The sequence below is a fragment of the Moschus berezovskii genome, chromosome 9 (genome assembly GCF_049115385.1).
Source record: "Moschus berezovskii isolate FMDL1 chromosome 9, NW_MosBer_1.0, whole genome shotgun sequence".
NCBI lineage: Eukaryota > Metazoa > Chordata > Mammalia > Artiodactyla > Moschidae > Moschus > Moschus berezovskii.
The window spans coordinates 17,571,113-17,589,653 of NC_142468.1; the positions used below are offsets into that span (position 1 = coordinate 17,571,113).

The 18,541-nt window shown below is 56.9% G+C and overlaps 1 protein-coding gene across 4 annotated transcripts in view; it reads left to right on the forward strand.

Moving 5' to 3' along the window:
• The window catches only part of LTBP2 (latent transforming growth factor beta binding protein 2), a 111,086-nt gene that overhangs the window by 89,222 nt on the left and 3,323 nt on the right, over positions 1–18,541 (forward strand). The window contains exons 18-34 of one of the 4 annotated variants that reach the window (XM_055437347.2): positions 1,650–1,769; positions 7,342–7,461; positions 8,520–8,642; positions 8,857–8,982; positions 9,406–9,531; positions 10,613–10,735; positions 10,858–10,983; positions 11,347–11,469; positions 12,095–12,226; positions 12,487–12,612; positions 13,596–13,739; positions 14,686–14,877; positions 14,998–15,081; positions 15,777–15,905; positions 16,216–16,353; positions 16,437–16,604; positions 16,909–17,277. In XM_055437347.2, coding sequence (XP_055293322.2) covers positions 1,650–1,769; positions 7,342–7,461; positions 8,520–8,642; positions 8,857–8,982; positions 9,406–9,531; positions 10,613–10,735; positions 10,858–10,983; positions 11,347–11,469; positions 12,095–12,226; positions 12,487–12,612; positions 13,596–13,739; positions 14,686–14,877; positions 14,998–15,081; positions 15,777–15,905; positions 16,216–16,353; positions 16,437–16,604; positions 16,909–17,277 — 2,469 coding nt within the window. The remainder of the gene's footprint in view (positions 1–1,649; positions 1,770–7,341; positions 7,462–8,519; positions 8,643–8,856; positions 8,983–9,405; positions 9,532–10,612; positions 10,736–10,857; positions 10,984–11,346; positions 11,470–12,094; positions 12,227–12,486; positions 12,613–13,595; positions 13,740–14,685; positions 14,878–14,997; positions 15,082–15,776; positions 15,906–16,215; positions 16,354–16,436; positions 16,605–16,908; positions 17,278–18,541) is intronic. The other 3 variants (XM_088839450.1, XM_088839449.1, XM_088839451.1) reach the window with 3 other exon arrangements.

Here is an 18,541-nt window from a genome sequence, read left to right on the forward strand (position 1 = left end):
TTTTTCCCGTGGTCATGTATGGATGTGAGAGTTGGACTGTGAAGAAAGCTGATCGCCGAAGAATCGATGCTTTTGAACTGTGGTGTTGGAGAAGACTCTTGAGAGTTCCTTATACTGCAAGGAGATCCAACCAGTCCATTCTAAAGGAGATCAATCCTGGATGTTCATTGGAGGGACTGATGCTAAAGCTGAAACTGCAATACTTTGGCCACCTCATGCGACGAGTTGACTCACTGGAAAAGACTCTGATGCTGGGAAAGGTTGGGGGCGGGAGGAGAAGGGGACGAAGGAGAATGAGATGGCTGGATGGCATCACTGACTCTGTGGACATGAGTTTGAGTGTACTCCGGGAGTTGGTGATGGACAGGGAGGCCTGGCGTGCTGTGATTCATGGGGTCGCGGAGAGTCGGACACGACTGAGCGACTGAACTGAACTGAACCTCGTGCCAGGCAGGCGCTGTGCTAAGCCCTTCACCTGGATGACCTCATCTCATCTGCACAGAGCCTCTGTGAACCATTGCTGGGAGTGGGGGTGGGGGAAACAGCGAGTCCTCGATTAATTTGACTGTGGTGGGCAGGGAATGAGGGGCTGGCCAGAGCCATCTAGAGTTGATAAATTGGACCCATCCTTAAAATGGGAGCAAGTTTCTGCTGGCCATCAAACCAAGCAGAGGCATTTATGTGAACAAAGGCTTAAAGGCTAGACCAGTGGGGATCGGCAAACACAGCAAGGCGGGAACACTGGTAGGGCCTTAACAGAGGAAGGCACGACCAGGCTTGGGCTTTCAAGCCATTATAGGGCCCCATTATGCTTTGGGACAATAGAAAAAACCACGGGAACAAATCCACAGCTGCCTAAGATACTGTCTCTCACTGGCTGCTTAAGTCCTAACCTTTTTTTTTTTTCTGGCTGCTCCACACAGCTTGCAGGATCTCAGTTCCCCAACCAGGGATTGAACCTAGGCCACTGGCAGTGAAAGCACCAACTCCTAACCACTGGATCACCAGGGAATCCCAATCCCTAACCTTTAATCCCTAACCTTGGGCTTCCCTGGTGGCTCAGACAGTAAAGCGTCTGCCTGCAATGCGGGAGACCTGGGTTCAATCCCTGGGTTGGGAAGATCCCCTGGAGAAGGAATTGGCAACCCACTCCAGTACTCTTGCCTGGAAAATCCCATGGATGGAGGAGCCTGGTAGGCTACAGTCCATGGGGTCGCATAGAGTCGGACACAACTGAGCGACTTCACTAACATTTAAGAAGGCCCCTAAGAACTCTAGGAGCAGAGCTCTGGGGATGTATTGGGGTCAGGAGGGGGACTTTGGTGGCCTCCTCAGACAGTGGTGTATCCACTGCCACCTGACCTCAAGACCAGTGAGGTCTCCTCACTGAGTGAGGAGACAGCTGTGAGGGTCTCCAAGGGCCCCCAAAGTAGCCACCTTCCCTGGGAGAAGGGAACTCACAAGTTTGCAGAAGCCTGAGCTAGGTCAGTCTGACTTGGCCTTGGAGCCCCTGCCGATCATGGCTCTGGCAAGGATGTCTTCCCTGTCTGGGCCTCAGCATGCGCATCCTTGACCTTGGCCTCTGAGGGGATGCCCCAGGACCCCCTGCAGGGCTGGCCCCAACTCAGGACTTTTCTGTGTGTTCACAGACATAGACGAGTGTGAGCAGCCAGGGGTGTGCAGCCGGGGTCGGTGCACCAACACGGAAGGTTCCTACCACTGTGAGTGTGACCAGGGCTACATCATGGTCAGGAAAGGACATTGCCAAGGTAAGGAATGGGGTGCCTGCCCCATCATCTCCTGGTCCCTCCCCATCATCTCTTGGTCCCTTCCCACCACCTCCTGGTCCCTCCCCATCATCTCCTGGTCCCTTCCCATCATCTCCTGGTCCCTCCCCACCATCTCCTGGTCCCTCCCCACCATCTCCTGGTCCCTCCCCATCATCTCCTGGTCCCTCCCCACCATCTCCTGGTCCCTCCACATCACCTCCTGGTCCCTCCCCATCATCTCCTGGTCCCTTCCCATCATCTCCTGTCCCTCTCCATCATCTCCTGGCTCCTCCCCACCATCTCCTGGTCCCTCCACATCATCTCCTGGTCCCTTCCCACCATCTCCTGTCCCTCTCCATTATCTCCTGGCTCCTCCCCATCATCTTCTATCCCTCCCCATCATGTTCTGGTCCCTCCGCATCACCTCCTGCTCCCTCCACATCATCTCCTGGTCCCTTCCCACCATCTCCTGTCCCTCTCCATCATCTCCTGGCTCCTCCCCATCATCTTCTATCCCTCCCCATCATGTTCTGGTCCTTCTGCATCACCTCCTGGTCCCTCCACATCATCTCTTGGTCCCTTCCCACCACCTCCTGGTCCCTCCCCATCATCTCCTGGTCCCTCCCCACCATCTCCTGGTCCCTCCACATCACCTCCTGGTCCCTCCCCATCATCTCCTGGTCCCTTCCCATCATCTCCTGTCCCTCTCCATCATCTCCTGGCTCCTCCCCACCATCTCCTGGTCCCTCCACATCATCTCCTGGTCCCTTCCCACCATCTCCTGTCCCTCTCCATCATCTCCTGGCTGCTCCCCATCATCTTCTAGTCCCTCCCTACCATCTCCTTGTCCCTCCCCATGCACTGCCCACCACCAGCTCCCCTTCCAGCTTACCCCTGACTTTTCTCCTTGATGCTGAGCCCACTCCTGTGCAGAGAGAAACCTGTCTAGGGATTCCAGGAGCCTGTCTGTTCCCTTAGTGGGATTCTGGCATCCTGTCTGCCCTGACAGCATGGGAGCACAGTAACTTTACATACATGAGATCCCAGGGGCTCCGCTCTGTGCACCTCTGCCCACCACTTGAGTTACGTGGTAGAGGAAAGGTTGATATCTGGAGGTGCCTCAGGCATCAGGCTTGATCTACTGGCTAAAGCTTGTTAGGCTGTAAGCTAGACTGTATCCTTAGATAATCATGTTTGGACACCTGAGAAATGTTCATGCATTGGACCAATACATGCTAGTTGAAAAAATGAATGGATGAGCCCTCATCCCAGCCCCCTTTCCCCGTGTCACAAGTCAGCTGTGACATTGCCCACTGATGTCCTCACAGATTGGCTTGAACCTGCCACCATCATGCCAGCTCCCGACAGCCCTGCCACTTCCACCTCCCTGCCAGGCTGGGGTGTCAAAGGCTCACAAAAGGCCTGGGTCATGTGCTCCCAAATGGCTAAGACAAGAGTGGGTGAGGGTAAATTAAGGTTCTCTCTGGAAGGAAGTCCTGTCCTTGATCAAAGATAGGTGCAGACTCCTCTCTGCCTCCAGGCTTCCCACGGCCAGGGCTTGCCTGGATTCAGAAGATCCTGGAGGTGAGAGATAAGCCTGTGTGTCTGGTGAAGGGAGACCAGCCCCGCTTCCTAATGCCGCTACTACAGAAGCAGAGTCCAGAGTCCCGGCAGGTCTTGACAAAGGGGAGAGGTCACTAGGGGGTGTAGGGCAGACAAATCCCTGTCTGAATCCCCAGCGTCTCACCTTCCCCTCTCAATGCTTCCCCCTTTAAAGTCAGGCCCACTGTGATCAAAGTCAGAACCCACTCCCCTTGTCCTCGTGAGCTTGCTGAACCACAGACAGTCTGGCATTTTCCAGGAGAAGGGAGAGTGAAGGGAGTTGGCATTTGATGGGTGCCTACTATATGTGCCAGGTGCTGGACGAGGTGCTCGATAGATTGCCTCATTTAAGCATCCAACATTATTCATTTGGCATGAGACCTGATTAAAAAGTAAAACCAAAGGAAATGAACTAGAAAAATCTAAGGACATCTAAAATCTCAAATTTATACTAACCAGTCCACATTGAGGGCACAGGCTCTGGTGGAGACAGATATGGATTTGGCTTATTGTCTCAGTGTCTGAAGGTGGAAACCATAATGCCCATCGCAGGGGCCTCTGGTTAACCTGCTGAACAACCATGCAAAGGGCACAGGCGGCCCTGCAGCAGGTAGGGGAGCCCGTTCTCTCTCATGGCTTGTCTCCCCCCAGTGCCCGAGTCCGTGCCTCTCAATTACCTCCTTCCCTTCTGGAGGAAAGGTCCCAGACACACACACCTTGGCTGGGAGGTCAGGCTGAGTTCCTGGCCCAGGACAGACCCTCTTGAGTCTGTTGAAAGAAAGACTGATGTAGCCTGCACACTCCTCCAAGTTTCCACCCGTAACCACAGCCCCGGCCCATCACCCCGGGAGCCCAGTCAATCTCCCCCTCCCTCTTTCTTCTTCCTCCAACTAAGAAACCACTCTCTCTCCACTGAAACTCAGTCTCTGGTGAAGGGCCCAAGTGGTCTGGACAGCAGCCTATCCAAAGTCTCCATGGCATTTCCGTCATCCCAGGCCTCTGGGTCCCCACAAAGAGGGGCTAGGTTCCCCTGCAGACTTCCAGGGCTCCACTGTCCTCCATCTCCCCGCAAGGTCACCCATGGGTCCAGCCCCTGCAGGAGCACCTTCCCCACCTTGTGCTCTCACAGTTCCCTTCCATCTCTTCAAGCAGAGACTGCAGTGCTGGTTAGAGACGCTCCGCCATCTGCCCGGTATACAGACAGCAGGCTGGCAAGCTGGTCCCTGGGGTGACTGTTTCCCGGGGTCTTCTGGAGTCTTTCCCACAACCTCATACCAAGAGGATGTGAAGCTTCAGTGAATCACATGGTCTCATTCTTTGGTCAGCAAACGTTTCTTGAGCGCCAGCTATGTCCCAGCCACGGGCCAGGAATACAGCCATAAAAAAGACAGACAGTGCCTGCCCCCCGACGACCAGGGTAAAACCTTTACCAAAACACACCATAATCTTAGGTTAAAATTTAAACACTAGATGAGGCAAAAAAACATCTGGCTCTCGTCCAAACACCGAAAGGTTGGTGGGACAGCCTCAGGCTATCTGGTGACTTCAGAGCCTGTGCTTTTAACAGGGATTCATCCATGGCTTGGCTAGTGGCTCTGATATATCGGCCCCCATTTAGAAGAGGCCTGCCCTGGTTCAGGTAGAGACTGGGGGCTGCTTTGACCCTCTGCCCCCATCACCACCCCCACCTCCCAGGCATGCACATCACTGGCTGGGGCTCTGGTCTGAGGAAGAAAGCCAGTGGTAGTGTGCCAGGATAGGCTTGGTTATGCTGCAGTAACAACCAGCCTCAATCTTAGTGTCATGTAGGACATAGCAGACTTGGGATCTGACCGTATCCATCATGGGTCTGCTGGGGGTCCTGGTCCACATCTTCTCATCCTTCAGTCAGGCTAAAGGAAGAGCATCTTGAATGTGGCCACTGTCCGTGGAAGAAAGAAAGAACACTCTGCAGGGCTGCACACAAATAAGTGTTTGGGCCCGTAAATTACACACGTGTTACCCTCTCAAAGCTGCTGGCCAGCGCTAGTTCTCCTGCCCCACCCAACTGCAAGGGACCAGGAGGCACAAGCCCACCACGACCCGAAAAGTGAACACTGGAATTCTCAGTGAAGCAGCATGGTCCTGCAGCTCTCCTAATGCCCAGCATGACGCACTTCTGGCACCACCTCCGCAGGTGTGCCCAGAACATTTGGGGCAGGGCAGAGCTCAGAGCCCTTTGCTCCCGCTAAGTCTAATCTCCTTCCAATGTTGCCTGACCCTGCAGGAGAGGTCCAAAGACTCCTTTTTTCCTCGGTGTGGTCTTATACAAGGATCCTTGCCTCCATCTCTTTCTCTTCGTCCCTGAGTCTCGCATCCCTGAAGCAGACCTGCAGCTCATTCCCAATGGCTTTGCCCATCTTGCTCTTGGTATCTCAGCCAGGACTGGCAGGCCAGGGTGCTGGCCAAAGTTTGTGGCCCTAGAACCTTCATTTCTTCCACCTCCGCCTTGTTTTCTCCAGTTCTGTTTTTACAGAAGCTTCTAGAATAGTTTAGCCTGGTATCACCCTCTTGGTTGCCCTCTTTGCTGAGATGAGCCTTATCTCAGTGTCCCTGAGATTGCCCAGGAGTTCTGGGTATCTCCCAGCACACGCACCCCTGAAACACCCTCTGCTCTGTGTGTGTCTTCCTCATGTGGACCCGTAGGGTGAAGTTATGGCCGTGAGAGGTGACCGGTTCCCTGGAACAGAGGGCTCTGATGTACCCAGTCTTCTGCAGACCAAACAACCTCAGGGGAGATTCATTTTCACCCTCCAATTCCAGGCCCATGTCCTGTTTTATCATGACAGCTGCTCCTTGAGTCCTTTTGCAGGAAGCCTGTGTTCTGACCCTTGGCCCTGCCTCCTGCCTTTCGCTTCTCCCTGGGTGCTGAGAAGGCCTTCCTCCTGGCCAGTAGGGCCTCTGAATCTCCATGAATGAGCAGGTGGACTTCCTGCAGGAAGGCGACAGTTACCCACACAGGGAGGGTGAACCCTCCTGTTTCCTCCGGAGCTCAGTCAATCTGTCTGTAGTGAAGAGTGACTGGGAGCCTGCACACTGGGCCGGAAGAGCCGAACGTCTTCCTGCCGTCCTGACCCAGAGTTCAGTCCCCAGGTTCCAACCTCCGCAACTCGGCTCAGGTTGCTGGGGTGCCTTGGAGGCTGGACTCCCCAGCATGCCAGCTTAGCATTGGGCAGAGCCTTGTGTGCCCTTCCTGGGAGCAAGCTCGCCCTCTGCCCTCTTGTTCTCATCTCCCAGGACTGGCTCCTTTCTCTCCATGGCTGAGCCCTCCCCCTGCTTGACTAATCGGTTCTCAGACTCATCCTTTCGGGCTGGCTTTCCTGAATCTCAGCAGAGTGGGCGTGGGAGCCCTACATGGTTCTCAGCTGGAAGAAGACTCCCCTCTTCAGCAGCCTTCCAGCCTCTGCGTCAGCCTCACTCTGCTTCAGCCTCAGGGCTGGTCTTGGCCACATCAAAGACTGGGGGAGTCACCCTCAGTCCTCGTTTCTGGGTGCAGGGAAGCCCGTTTTTGCCTTCATTGCCCAGCTAGGATCTATCCTGGGGTCTCTGGGGCCTTCTGTGCCAAGCACGTCCAATCCCGTCATTGTCACCCCTTGTAAACGAACAGGGGAGAGACGAAGGCCCTTCCCAAGAGTCCAGCTCACGACATTGAGCCCTCTCACCCTCCCCAAGCTAGTGAGAGCACGGCCTCCTGCAACAGGGCTTCTCCCTTCCTCAAGGTCTTCCATCTCTCTTTTGTCCAGGACGGTGGATGGGAGGTGGGGCTGGGAACACAGAAGAGCTCTCACTTTCTCCTAGTTTCCATCTGTATGGAAACGGACATCCCTCCTTCTCCCCGACCGAGGGCAGGGTCAAGGATGTGCTCCTTCACAGCCCACCCGCGGGCTGTGGTTCCCAGAGATGACCAAGGCAGGGGCTGTTATTTTTGCAGATATCAACGAATGCCGTCACCCTGGCACCTGCCCTGATGGGAGATGCGTCAACTCCCCCGGCTCCTTCACTTGCCTGCCCTGCGAGGAGGGCTACAGGGGCCAGGGCGGGAGCTGTGTAGGTGAGGGCTGCCTGCCAAGGCACAGAGGGGGCTGTTTGGCCTGGGGACCCTGGGTTGAGCCCACACATGGTGGTGGGAGGCCGGGGGAGGCATGGGCAGAGGGAAATGGCTTGGAGGCTATTGTCCTTCGTGACCCAGCTGGGTTTCCAGATGACGTTTTGGAAGAGGTGGGTGTGCTTCAATTACTAGTGCTCTGCCCTCTGAATCAGCCAGGGTGGGAGAGCCCCTTAGGCTCCTTGGCTATATCTGTCCAGAAGCTACATACAGCACAAGGTTCCAGAGGCTTCTGTGGCTGGATTCTGCTAGGTAGGCTGAAGGTGCCACGCGTCTTTTGGAAGAAGCTGATGCCAGTGGTGTGGAGAAGGGGTCTTCTGCCCTCCTGGACCTCAAGAGCAACCTCTAACACCGATGCCTAAAAGAACGGTGTCGGGGCAGGGGGCGGTGCATGTCAGCTGCAGGAGGAATGCTCTTTCCCTCAACCCCCACAGGAAAAAGGGCCCAGGGCTCGGAATGCCAGGAGGGACTGAGTCTTGAATAGAAGCTTTGAAGCTCTGGAGAGGGCAGGCATTTCCCAGGCCCTTGACACTGCCGCTGAACCACCCGGGCAGAACTTGGCCTCGCTGTGTGTTACCCACTCGCCCACTGAAGCTGGTGGGCGGGCTGAGAACATGAGGCATTTGGTTGGCGGGGAGGAGACCAGAGAGGTTCAGACTCAGTCTAAGGTGAGGCAGGAGTCCTCAGTCCTCCAGGTGTCCTCAGATGGGCCAAGCCAGTCCCAGGGCGGAGGGGGGACTGGCCCCCCACTTTCCTAGGAACTTGCAGGGCGCTCTGCGTCACTGGATGGAGCTGAAGTCAGCTCAGGGATGGAAGTTAGCTCGGTGGGGAAGGGCACCCAGCCGAGGTGGATGGGTCCAGAAGCAAGAATGACCTCTGGTCCTTCCCAGGGTGCTAGGGCCCCTCGGAATGCTGGTTCCCCGGCCTCGTAATGGAGACGCTCTCAGCCTGATGCTGGAGGCTGCGCGAGGGACAGGAGGCCAGCTTGGACTTCTCTCTCACAGATGTGAATGAGTGTCTGACCCCTGGGGTCTGCACCCACGGAACGTGCATCAACCTGGAGGGCTCCTTTAGATGCTCCTGTGAGCAGGGCTACGAAGTCACCCCAGATGAGCAGGGCTGCCAAGGTACAAGGATCCAAAGCACCCTTTGTCCATCCACAACACGTTCGCCTGCGGCTCCTTCCCTCTGGCCCACATCCCTGAGCTGACCCAACACAGCGCTGCTGCACAGACCATCTTTCCCCGACAACTCCCCCCAACCCCACCCTGTCAACCTCTGGCTAGCCTGGCATGTCTGTCCTGCAGAGAGCCCCACACAGAGCTCAATGGCCTGTTTCAGATGTCGACGAGTGTGCCATCCGGGCCTCGTGTCCCACGGGCCTCTGTCTCAACACGGAGGGCTCCTTCACCTGCTCGGCCTGCGAGAGTGGGTACTGGGTGAATGAGGATGGCACCGCCTGCGAAGGTAACCCTGGGGAGGGGGTTGGCCAAGGGGGACTGAGAGCACAGGCCCTTGGTCCTCCCAAAGAACCCTCCGTTTGTCCCCTGGTTTGGAGTTGATGCTGGGGGTCTCCAGACTAGGTGAGAGGACCCTGTGAATGGACTTGAGCTTCTGTTTTCTCCATGAGGACAGAAGGAGAAGGGAGTCACAGCGATAAGAGGGAAGGAAACTGATGGCCGAGCCACCCCAGAAGCATCCCCAGGGAGAGGGTGCAGGGGTTGCCCTCTAAGAGGCCCAGAGCCAGGGGCTCCCCTTCCCCAGGGGGCCCACAGAGTCCGACAAGTTCAGAGAGGGAACCAGAGGCGCAGGGTGGTTCTGGCCTGGCCAGGTGTAGGGAGGCATCCCCGGGCCCCCCTGAGTGACTGATTGGCTGACTGTCTGCCCCAGACCTAGATGAGTGCGCCTTTCCGGGAGTCTGCCCGTCTGGAGTCTGCACCAACACGGCCGGCTCCTTCTCCTGCAGGGACTGCGAGGCGGGCTACCAGCCCAGCACCCTGGGCCACACCTGTGAAGGTGAGCAGCCCCCAATGGGGCGCAGGAGACTAACCCTTCACCCTCAGAGAAGGGAGTTCACCTCGGAGGTTGGGCTAGCTGGGGACGCCTATTCTCGCCCTCCCTCCCTAAACAGGAGTCAGAGAGACAATTGCAGATTTGGGTCTAGGGAGCCAATGAGCCATTGGACCAAAGTGTCAGTGCTTGTCACAATCACAGGGAGTTTGTTTAATTGACATGCGGCTTCCAGGCCTTGTCAGACTGGCTAAGTCTGTCTGTTGGGGGTGGGGGTCTTGAGATCTGTTATCTAACAGGCTCCTCAAGAGTTCCTTGTAAAGGTGGGTGCTGCAACATTATTCTAAAGACCCTGGCCGGTACCGGGCCATCTGTGAAAGAAAGCGAAAGTGTTAGCTGCTCAGTCATGTCCGACTTTTTGTAACCCCATGGACTATATGGACTTCAGCCCACCAGGCTCCTCTGTCCATGGGATTCTCCAGGCAAGACTACTGGAATGGGTTGCCATTTCCTTCTCCGGGGGATCTTCCCACCCAGGGATCAAACCCAGGTCTCCTGTATTGGCAGGTGGATTCTTTACCAGGGAAAAAACTGAGCAACCAGGGAAGTCCCAGGGCAGTTTGTAGGCCAATTTAAATAATCCACTTTCTGTTGCCTCCTCAGGTTCTCTGTATCCGCTTCCTTGGCTTATTTCTCAGTTGTTTTCCTGTTGTTTCTGTAAAATCTCAGCCATGATGAGGACAGTAGGGTTTGGCCACCCTAGGCCACGGTTGCTGCTGGGAGAGACCAGGTGTCCCCCGGATGGGCACAGTGTGGGTAGCAGGAGACCGGGGGAGCCTGCCAGGCTGGGCTGGGGCAGGATGAGGGGAGCTGCAGCCATCCTGCTCCCCAAAGGCTCCCTGGCCAGCTTCTCCCAGCTGTGCCAGTTTACAAGGGGATGGTGCTCCTATGGGTCCAGTCTCCTCAGGCAAACCCCCAGGTCCTCTGGAGACCTCCCTGTTGATCCCTGCCCTTGGGAGGTCTTCCGATCAGTTCTGCCTCCCCACCCCACCCCTCCGCACTACCATCTCCTGGTGTGGCCCTGCAGATGTGGACGAGTGTGAAGACCCCCAGAGCAGCTGCCTGGGAGGCGAGTGCAAGAACACGGCTGGCTCCTACCAGTGCGTCTGTCCCCCGGGCTTCCAGCTGGCCAACGGCACAGCGTGTGAGGGTGGGTGGCTCAGGTCTCCCCGGCTGGGGCCGGGGTGGGGCGGAGGGTTTCCCTACGTCGCGCACTCCCCGGGGAACATCCCCCCACTCCCAGGGGAGACAGCACTGCTCATCTGCCCGCAGATGTGGATGAGTGTGTCGGCGAGGAGTACTGTGCGCCGCGCGGCGAGTGCCTCAACAGCCACGGGTCCTTCTTCTGCCTCTGTGCCGACGGCTTCGTCAGCGCAGACGGGGGCACCAGCTGCCAAGGTGAGCAGCCGGCAGCAGGGGCCGCTAGGGGTCATCCCGCCTACTGACAAAACGCTCGCGGTCTACCTGGGACGGGAAGATGGGAGGCTGAGGGATGAGGTTGGGAGCCAGGTGTCAGGGAGGGTCTCTGGAGCCCTCCTCCAGGGCCTGTCCACTATGCGTATGGCAGGTGCCTTCACCCTCTGCCCTGCCTGGTTCCAGGGCTCCACGCCCAGCGGCACCTCTGGCTTCCAGCTCTGGACTCTGGTTCAGATCTTCCAGCCCTTTTCTACTTCAAGCCACTTCCTGGCCCTCCTCTGGGTGAAACTGCCCAGGGCCCTGGGGACCCATGGCTGGCCCTGCTGACAAACGTCTCTATTCTAGATGTGGACGAGTGTGCAGTCACTGACCGGTGTCTCGGGGGCCAGTGTGTCAACACCGACGGCTCCTTCAACTGTGTGTGTGAGGCTGGCTTCCAGCCCTCCCCAGAGAGCGGGGAGTGTGTGGGTAAGGGCTCCAGGGGGTGAGCAGACAGGGCTCTGCCCCACATTGACAGACAGACACCTCCACCCTGCCAGCTCCTCAGCTCCCTGGGGCCAGGAACCCCCACCTCGAGCACTTTCCACAGATAAATCATCCAATGGGTAATGTCTTTATTCAGCCTCTTTGCCCCCAGGATGTCCTTGTGATGCAGCAGAGCATGCAATCTGTTTTTTTTAAAGCCAAATGGATACAATAGACATTTCCACCACCTGGGTTCAGTGCCTTTTGTTGGGACAAATAGACAGTTATGGATAATCTTGAAACTAAGCAAGGGAGACATATGAAGACAGCTCTCCATAATACACTTTGGGAAAGGTTTTATACAGAGAGTAGACAGTGCTCTGCTGCGGAGGGAAGGATGCAGGGTAAAGGAGTGTCACAAAGGCTGAGAGCTCTCCTCCTGGACAATCAGGCCTGGGGCTCAGGGGAAAGGGCCCTGAACTTGATGTTTGGGGGTGGAAATGAGCATAGTGGTTTGGAACCAATCAGGAACCTCAGAACTTGAGGGGCACGACCTTGTCATGCCAGAGAGATGGGGTCGGGGTAGTGACCTGGCCACTTCTATCCCCTCTCCTGGCCCTGGGGACAGACATTGATGAGTGCGAGGACCTCGGAGAAGCGATGTGTGGGGCCTGGAGGTGTGAAAACAGCCCTGGCTCCTACCGCTGTGTCCTGGGCTGCCAGCCCGGCTTCCACATGGCCCCGACGGGAGACTGCATTGGTGAGTGGGGAGGGGGAGTGCGGGCTGGGAGGCCGAGGACAACATCTACTTTTCACGTATCCGGCTAGAAACTATTTTGCCAGCTGTTTGTGTATTTTCCACACAGCAGCGCTTACACGAAAATTGAGGAGGACTGTTTAGTTTTCTCACTCTGTGTTCGGAAGTTAGTTTTCAGAGATCTTGGCGTTAATAAGCCAGATAAATAAGTATTCCCAGCGAACAGAGAGCACGCCTACACTGTAGCCCACCCTGTCCTGCAGACATAGACGAGTGTGCCAACGACACCGTGTGTGGGAGCCACGGCTTCTGCGACAACACCGACGGCTCCTTCCGCTGCCTCTGTGACCAGGGCTTCGAGACCTCGCCCTCCGGTTGGGACTGCGTCGGTGAGAAGCCTATGGCCTAGCCAGCTCTGAACCAGGGAAGGGAAGACTCTTGGGCCCTTGACCGCCACAGATCTTGGCTGCCCTGCATAGAGGGGCCCTAGGGCCCTCCTCCTGAAAGGTTCAGGGTCACATGGGCTCCACGTGGAGCCCTCAGCATAGAGTGACAAGGAAGGGGGATTTCAGCTTCCCTGACAGAGGATGAGATGGTTGGATGGCATCCAACTCAATGGACATGAGTTTGAATAAAACTCTGGAAGTTGATGATGGACAGGCAGGCCTGGCGTGCTGCAGTCCATGGGGTCATAAAGAGTTGAACACGACTGAATGACTGAACTGAACTGAACTGGACTACGGGGGCACCTTGGGCTTCCCAGGTGGCTCAGTGGTAAAGACTCCACCTGCCAATGCAGGAGATGTAGGAGACGTGGGTCCGATCCCTGGGTTGGAAATGGCAACCCATTCCGGTATTCTTGCCTGGAGGATTCCCATGGATAGCGGAGCCTGGCGGGCTACCGTCCGTGCATGGGGTCACAAAGAGTGGCACCCGATTGCGCAGTGGAGCACACATACACCCCCAATGAGGCTCCGTGGCCAGGTTGATCAGGGAAGCGAGGCCCCCCTTCTACCAGCAGGGGGAGCAAGCACACTGGTGAAGGCGCCACCCTTCCCCAGAGACTCAAGGGCTCAAGAGGCACGTTTGGGGACCGTGCAGAAGGAGGAATCCTTCCTCCTTGTCCATTTATGGCCCCTTTTCTGCCACCCTTCTCCTTCTCCCTCCCTTCCCATCCCCTCTGCTCATCTGGTCCTCTTTCCTGCGAAGTCATACCCACTTCCCGCTCTTCCCCAGGCCCTCGCCTGTTTCTTTGGGGGTTTGGGGGGTGGGGTGGGGCGGGGATGAGATGGGCATCTGCCCACGGGGCAGGAGGCAGGGGCAGGGGCCTGGGCCTCTCCCTCGCCCGCGAGCCGGTCCTCCCGTCTGGCAGACGTGAATGAGTGTGAGCTCATGCTGGCGGTGTGTGGGGCGGCGCTCTGCGAGAACGTGGAAGGCTCCTTCCTGTGCCTCTGCGCCAGCGACCTGGAGGAGTACGACGCTCAGGAGGGGCGCTGCCGCCCGCGGGGGGCTGGAGGTGAGCCCCGCGCCCACCCTCGCGGTGCACCCCCGCTGTCTGGCATACACAGTGCTTCCGCTGCTCCAGCTCTTGAGAGGGATCTCGGCGATGTGGGCAGGGGAGCACCTCAGGGCTGGAGTGCAGAGGACTGAGGAGTCTGAGTGTGGAGCAAAGTGGGCTAGGCCCCGGGAACTTCCAGGAGGTTGCAGGGCTGCGACCACCCTACAGGAGGCTCGAGAAACTCTAATGCCAACTTGGGGCGGGGCACAGGAAGTTCAGATTGAGCCTTGGTTGTTATTGTTCAGTCACCAAGTCTGGGGTCACTCTTTGTGACCCCATGGACTGCAGCACACCAGGCTTCCCCATCCCTCACCATCTGAGCCTTGGAGGGACCCTCAGTCAAACCCCAGGAAGCTCTTGGGTGAGGGAGGCCCAGAAACTGAGCTCAGCTCGACTCTCCCGTCCCACTCCACTCCAGAGCTGCTGGCTTCAGCCTCTCAGTCCAGGACTAGGATTCAGCTGGCCTTAGGGGAAAGCAAGCAGGACCTGGAACAAGGAAGGGTGGGAGGGGCAGGGGTACAGTGTGACACAGAGGAATGGGATGGTGTACCATGCCATGCCTGTGTGGTGTGGCATGCCGGAGACTGGGGCCACCCCACTGGAGGGGAGGAAGGCAGGATGGTATCTTGGAAAGAGCAGGGGTGTGGCACCAGAGGAACTGGGGTCACTTCCCTGCTCTGCCACTAGGTGGCTCCTGCAAGTCACCTAGCTTCTCTAAACCTCAACTGCCTCATCTATGAAAGAAAGCTGATGATAATAAGCTCTTCATGAGGCTTATCAAGTGAGATAATAAAAGTACGCTGTAACGTGCCATATAAATGTTTAAAATTTAAATAAATTCAAAGGCCAGGGTGCCCCAGGGGGCCATGAACAGACGTTAATAAAGGGCATCTGTCACACACAGGCCCGAGTGTCCCTGAGGCCCGGCCAGGGGCACACCCACCAGGCCCCATCCGCATGGAATGCTACTCTGGACAGAAAGACCAGACGCCCTGCTCCAGCCTTCTGGGCCGGAACACCACGCAGGCTGAGTGCTGCTGCACCCAGGGCACCGGCTGGGGAGCTGCCTGTGACCTATGCCCAGATGAGGACTCAGGTAAGGCCCCCAAGGGCCCCAGGTCCTCTCAGGGTCGGCTCTGCAGGGTGACACAGAAAGAAGTTGGGGGGGTGGTGGCAGAGTCTTTCTCTCTCTGAGCTTGGATGCCTCCCTACACAGTCGAGTTCAGCGAGATCTGCCCTAGTGGGAAAGGCTACATCCCTGTGGAAGGAGCCTGGATGTTTGGACAGACCACGTACACAGGTAACCTCCCCCAGACCCTCCTCCCCAAACGCTACTCACCTCAGTGTGTCCAGCCTGGTCCCCCAGGAGGCCTCTGCATGCAGGCTTCGCCTCTTGGGTTGTTTCTAACCTTCCTGTCCCAAGGCTGCAGATCTTTAGCTGGAAGTCCTGACCTGAGCTCCTCCTGGATTGTCTGGGCAACCCCACTTTGGTTTCTCTGCTCCCCCCAAGGCTGAGCTCTCCAGGAACAAGCTATGATGCCTTGACTAACCCACTTCCAGGGCACAGGGACAGAGGCCAGAGGCAGCTGCTGATCTCCCTGGCCCCACTTACAGAACCAGAAACTTTGGGAAACTCATCCTCAGAAAGGGTGGTTCGGGTATGGACTTATACCTGAAAATGGAAAAGGAAATAGCAGAAATGGAAATGGTTCTCCTTGAGTGCTTATTATGTGCCAAGCACTATTTTAAGCACCTCACATGTATTAACATCTCAACCCCCATAACAACTTTACAAGGTTAAGGAGTAGTAGCCACATTTTCTAGGTAGGGAACTGAAGCAAGGGACAACCTAAGCCACTGGCCCAATGTCACCCGCCCCATCAAGTGGCAAGGCTGGGATTCAGCCCCAGTCAGTCTGGCTTTAGAGTCCCTAGATCCAAGGACTGCCTCATCCCGCATCTTGCCTTGCCCTCACTCAGCTCTGCCCTCCTGCAGATGCCGACGAGTGCCTGATGTTCGGGCCTGGGCTCTGCCGGAATGGCCGGTGTCTCAACACAGTGCCCGGCTACATCTGCCTGTGCAACCCTGGCTACCACTACAATGCCGCCCGCAGGAAGTGTGAGGGTGAGGACGTCCGCCACCCCTCCCCACCCCGGGGCCCAGAGCTGAATGCTCCCCCACCCCCCTGCCAGGCAGCCCAGTTCTGGCTGGAAGTGTCCCCCTTCCCCAGGGAGGACACCCGCTGCAGCAGGTGGGTCTGAGGTGGGGGGTGGGGGGATCTACTGGCAAGCCGTCCTTGGGCTGGGGCCTCCCAGACTGGGCGGGAGGTGGGGGGCGGGCATTATCAGTTAGGAGAAACCCCCCTTCCCTGAAGGCGGCGGTGGGTGGGCACAGCACATGGGCATTGCCCCCGACATTCCTCCCTGCCTCCCAGATCACGACGAGTGCCAGGACATGGCCTGTGAGAATGGCGAGTGTGTGAACACAGAAGGCTCCTTCCACTGCTTCTGCAGCCCACCCCTCACCCTGGACCTCAGCCAGCAGCGCTGTGTGAACAGCACCAGTGGTGTGGGTCAGTGGGGGTGGGGGGTCTGTGGGGGGGCAGCAGGGGGAGCAGACCGGGGCCGGGGAGGCTAACGTGCCCTGTGCCCCCAGAGGACCTGCCTGACCACGACATCCACATGGACATCTGCTGGAAGAGAGTCACCAATTACGTGTGCAGCCATCCCCTGCACGGCCGCCGGACCACCTACACCGAGTGCTGCTGTCAGGACGGCGAGGCCTGGAGCCAGCAATGTGCTCTGTGCCCGCCCCGGAGCTCCGGTGAGAAGGCGGGAGGCGGGGACGCCGCAGCACTGGGCCCCCAGGGCAGGGGATGGCCTCACCTCGGAAAGCGGAAAGCGGGGTATTCAGAAAGGAGTAGGGCAAGTCATGGGCCTGTCTTCCCTCCCTCTTGTTTTGGGATGGATGCTGTGGGGTAGGGCAGGGTGGAGGGAGAGGAACACCACCAGGAACTCGGGGTGGTGGTCCCAGCACCTCCCTCTGTCCTTGAGTCGGGAAACAGCACCCCGGGCCTCAGCCCCAAGAGCCCGGGCCCAGCTTCCTCTCTCCCTCCTGCTCCCGACAGAGGTCTACGCTCAGCTCTGCAACGTGGCCCGGATCGAAGCCGAGCGGGAGGCCGGGATCCACTTCCGGCCTGGCTATGAGTATGGCCCCGGGCCCGATGACCTGCACTATAGCCTCTACGGCCCAGACGGGGTCCCCTTCTACAACTACCTGGGCCCCGAGGACGCCATCCCCGAGCCACTCTTCCCCAGCACAGCCGGCCGCCCGGGGGACCGCATACCGCTCCCTGAACCTCCCCTGCAGCCCTCAGAACTCCAGCCCCACTACGTGGCCAGCCACCCAGGTCTGTGTTGCTGCAAAAACGGGGAAGAGGTGGGCTCTGAAGCTGTTTCACTTCCATCTTCTCCATCTGCTCATCACTGTCAGCAGGGTGAGGACAGGAAAGGGAAAAGTCCACCCAGCCCTCTCACGGGTCACCCAAGGGACAGGTGCTAACAACTCCCTCTGATGGACTAACACAGGGGACACTAAAACGTACAGGACGTCATCCCAACCTCAAACGCTGCTTGTGGGAGCACAGAGAGGGAGCCAGCAGCACACTCCTCCCATGCCACTTATAGTCTGCAGAACACCCTGCTTTACAGGTTCAAACCTGTGACCCAAAGTGGGAATTGTTGTTCAGTCACTGAGTCATCTCTGACTCTTTGTGACCCCATGGACTGCAGCATGCCAGGCTTCCCTGTCCTTCACTATCTCCCTGAGTTTGCTCAAACTCATGTCCATTGAGTTGGTGATGCCATCCAACCATCTCATCCTCTGTCATCCCCTTCTCCTCCTGCCTTCAAACTTTTCCCAGCATCAGGGTCTTTTCCCAGTGAGTCAAGCTCTTCACATCAGGTGGCCAAAGTATTGGAGCTTCAGCTTCAGCATCAGTTCTTCCAATGAATATTCAGGGTTGATTTCCTGTAGGATTGACCTACAGGTTTGACCTCCTTGCTACCCAAGGGACTCTCAAGAGTCTTCTCCAGCACCACAGTTTGAAATGGGAATTTAGGATGCTGTGAAAGTGCTGCACTCAATATGCCAGCAAATTTGAAAACTCAGCAGTGACCACAGGACTGGAAAAGGTCAGTCTTCATTCCAATTCCAAAGAAAGGCAATGCCAAAGAATGCTCAAACTACCGCACAATTGCACTCATCTCACATGCTAGTAAAGTCATGCTCAAAATTCTCCAAGCCAGGCTTCAGCAATACGTGAACCGTGAACTTCCAGATGTTCAAGCAGGTTTTAGAAAAGGCAGAGGCACCAGAGATCAAATTGCCAACATGTGCTGGATCATGGAGAAAGCAAGAGAGTTCCAGAAAAACATCTATTTCTGCTTCATTGACTATGCCAAAGCCTTTGACTGTGTGGATCACAATAAACTGTGGAACATCCTGAAAGAGATGGGAATACCAGACCACCTGACCTGCCTCTTGAGAAACCTGTATGCAGGTCAGGAAGCAACAGTTAGAACTGGACATGGAACAACAGACTGGTTCCAAATAGGAAAAGGAGTACATCAAGGTTGTATATTGTCACCCTGCTTATTTAATTTATATGCAGAGTACATCATGAGGAACGCTGGGCTGGAAGAAGCACAAGCTGGAATCAAGATTGCCGGGAGAAATATCAATAACCTCAGATATGCAGA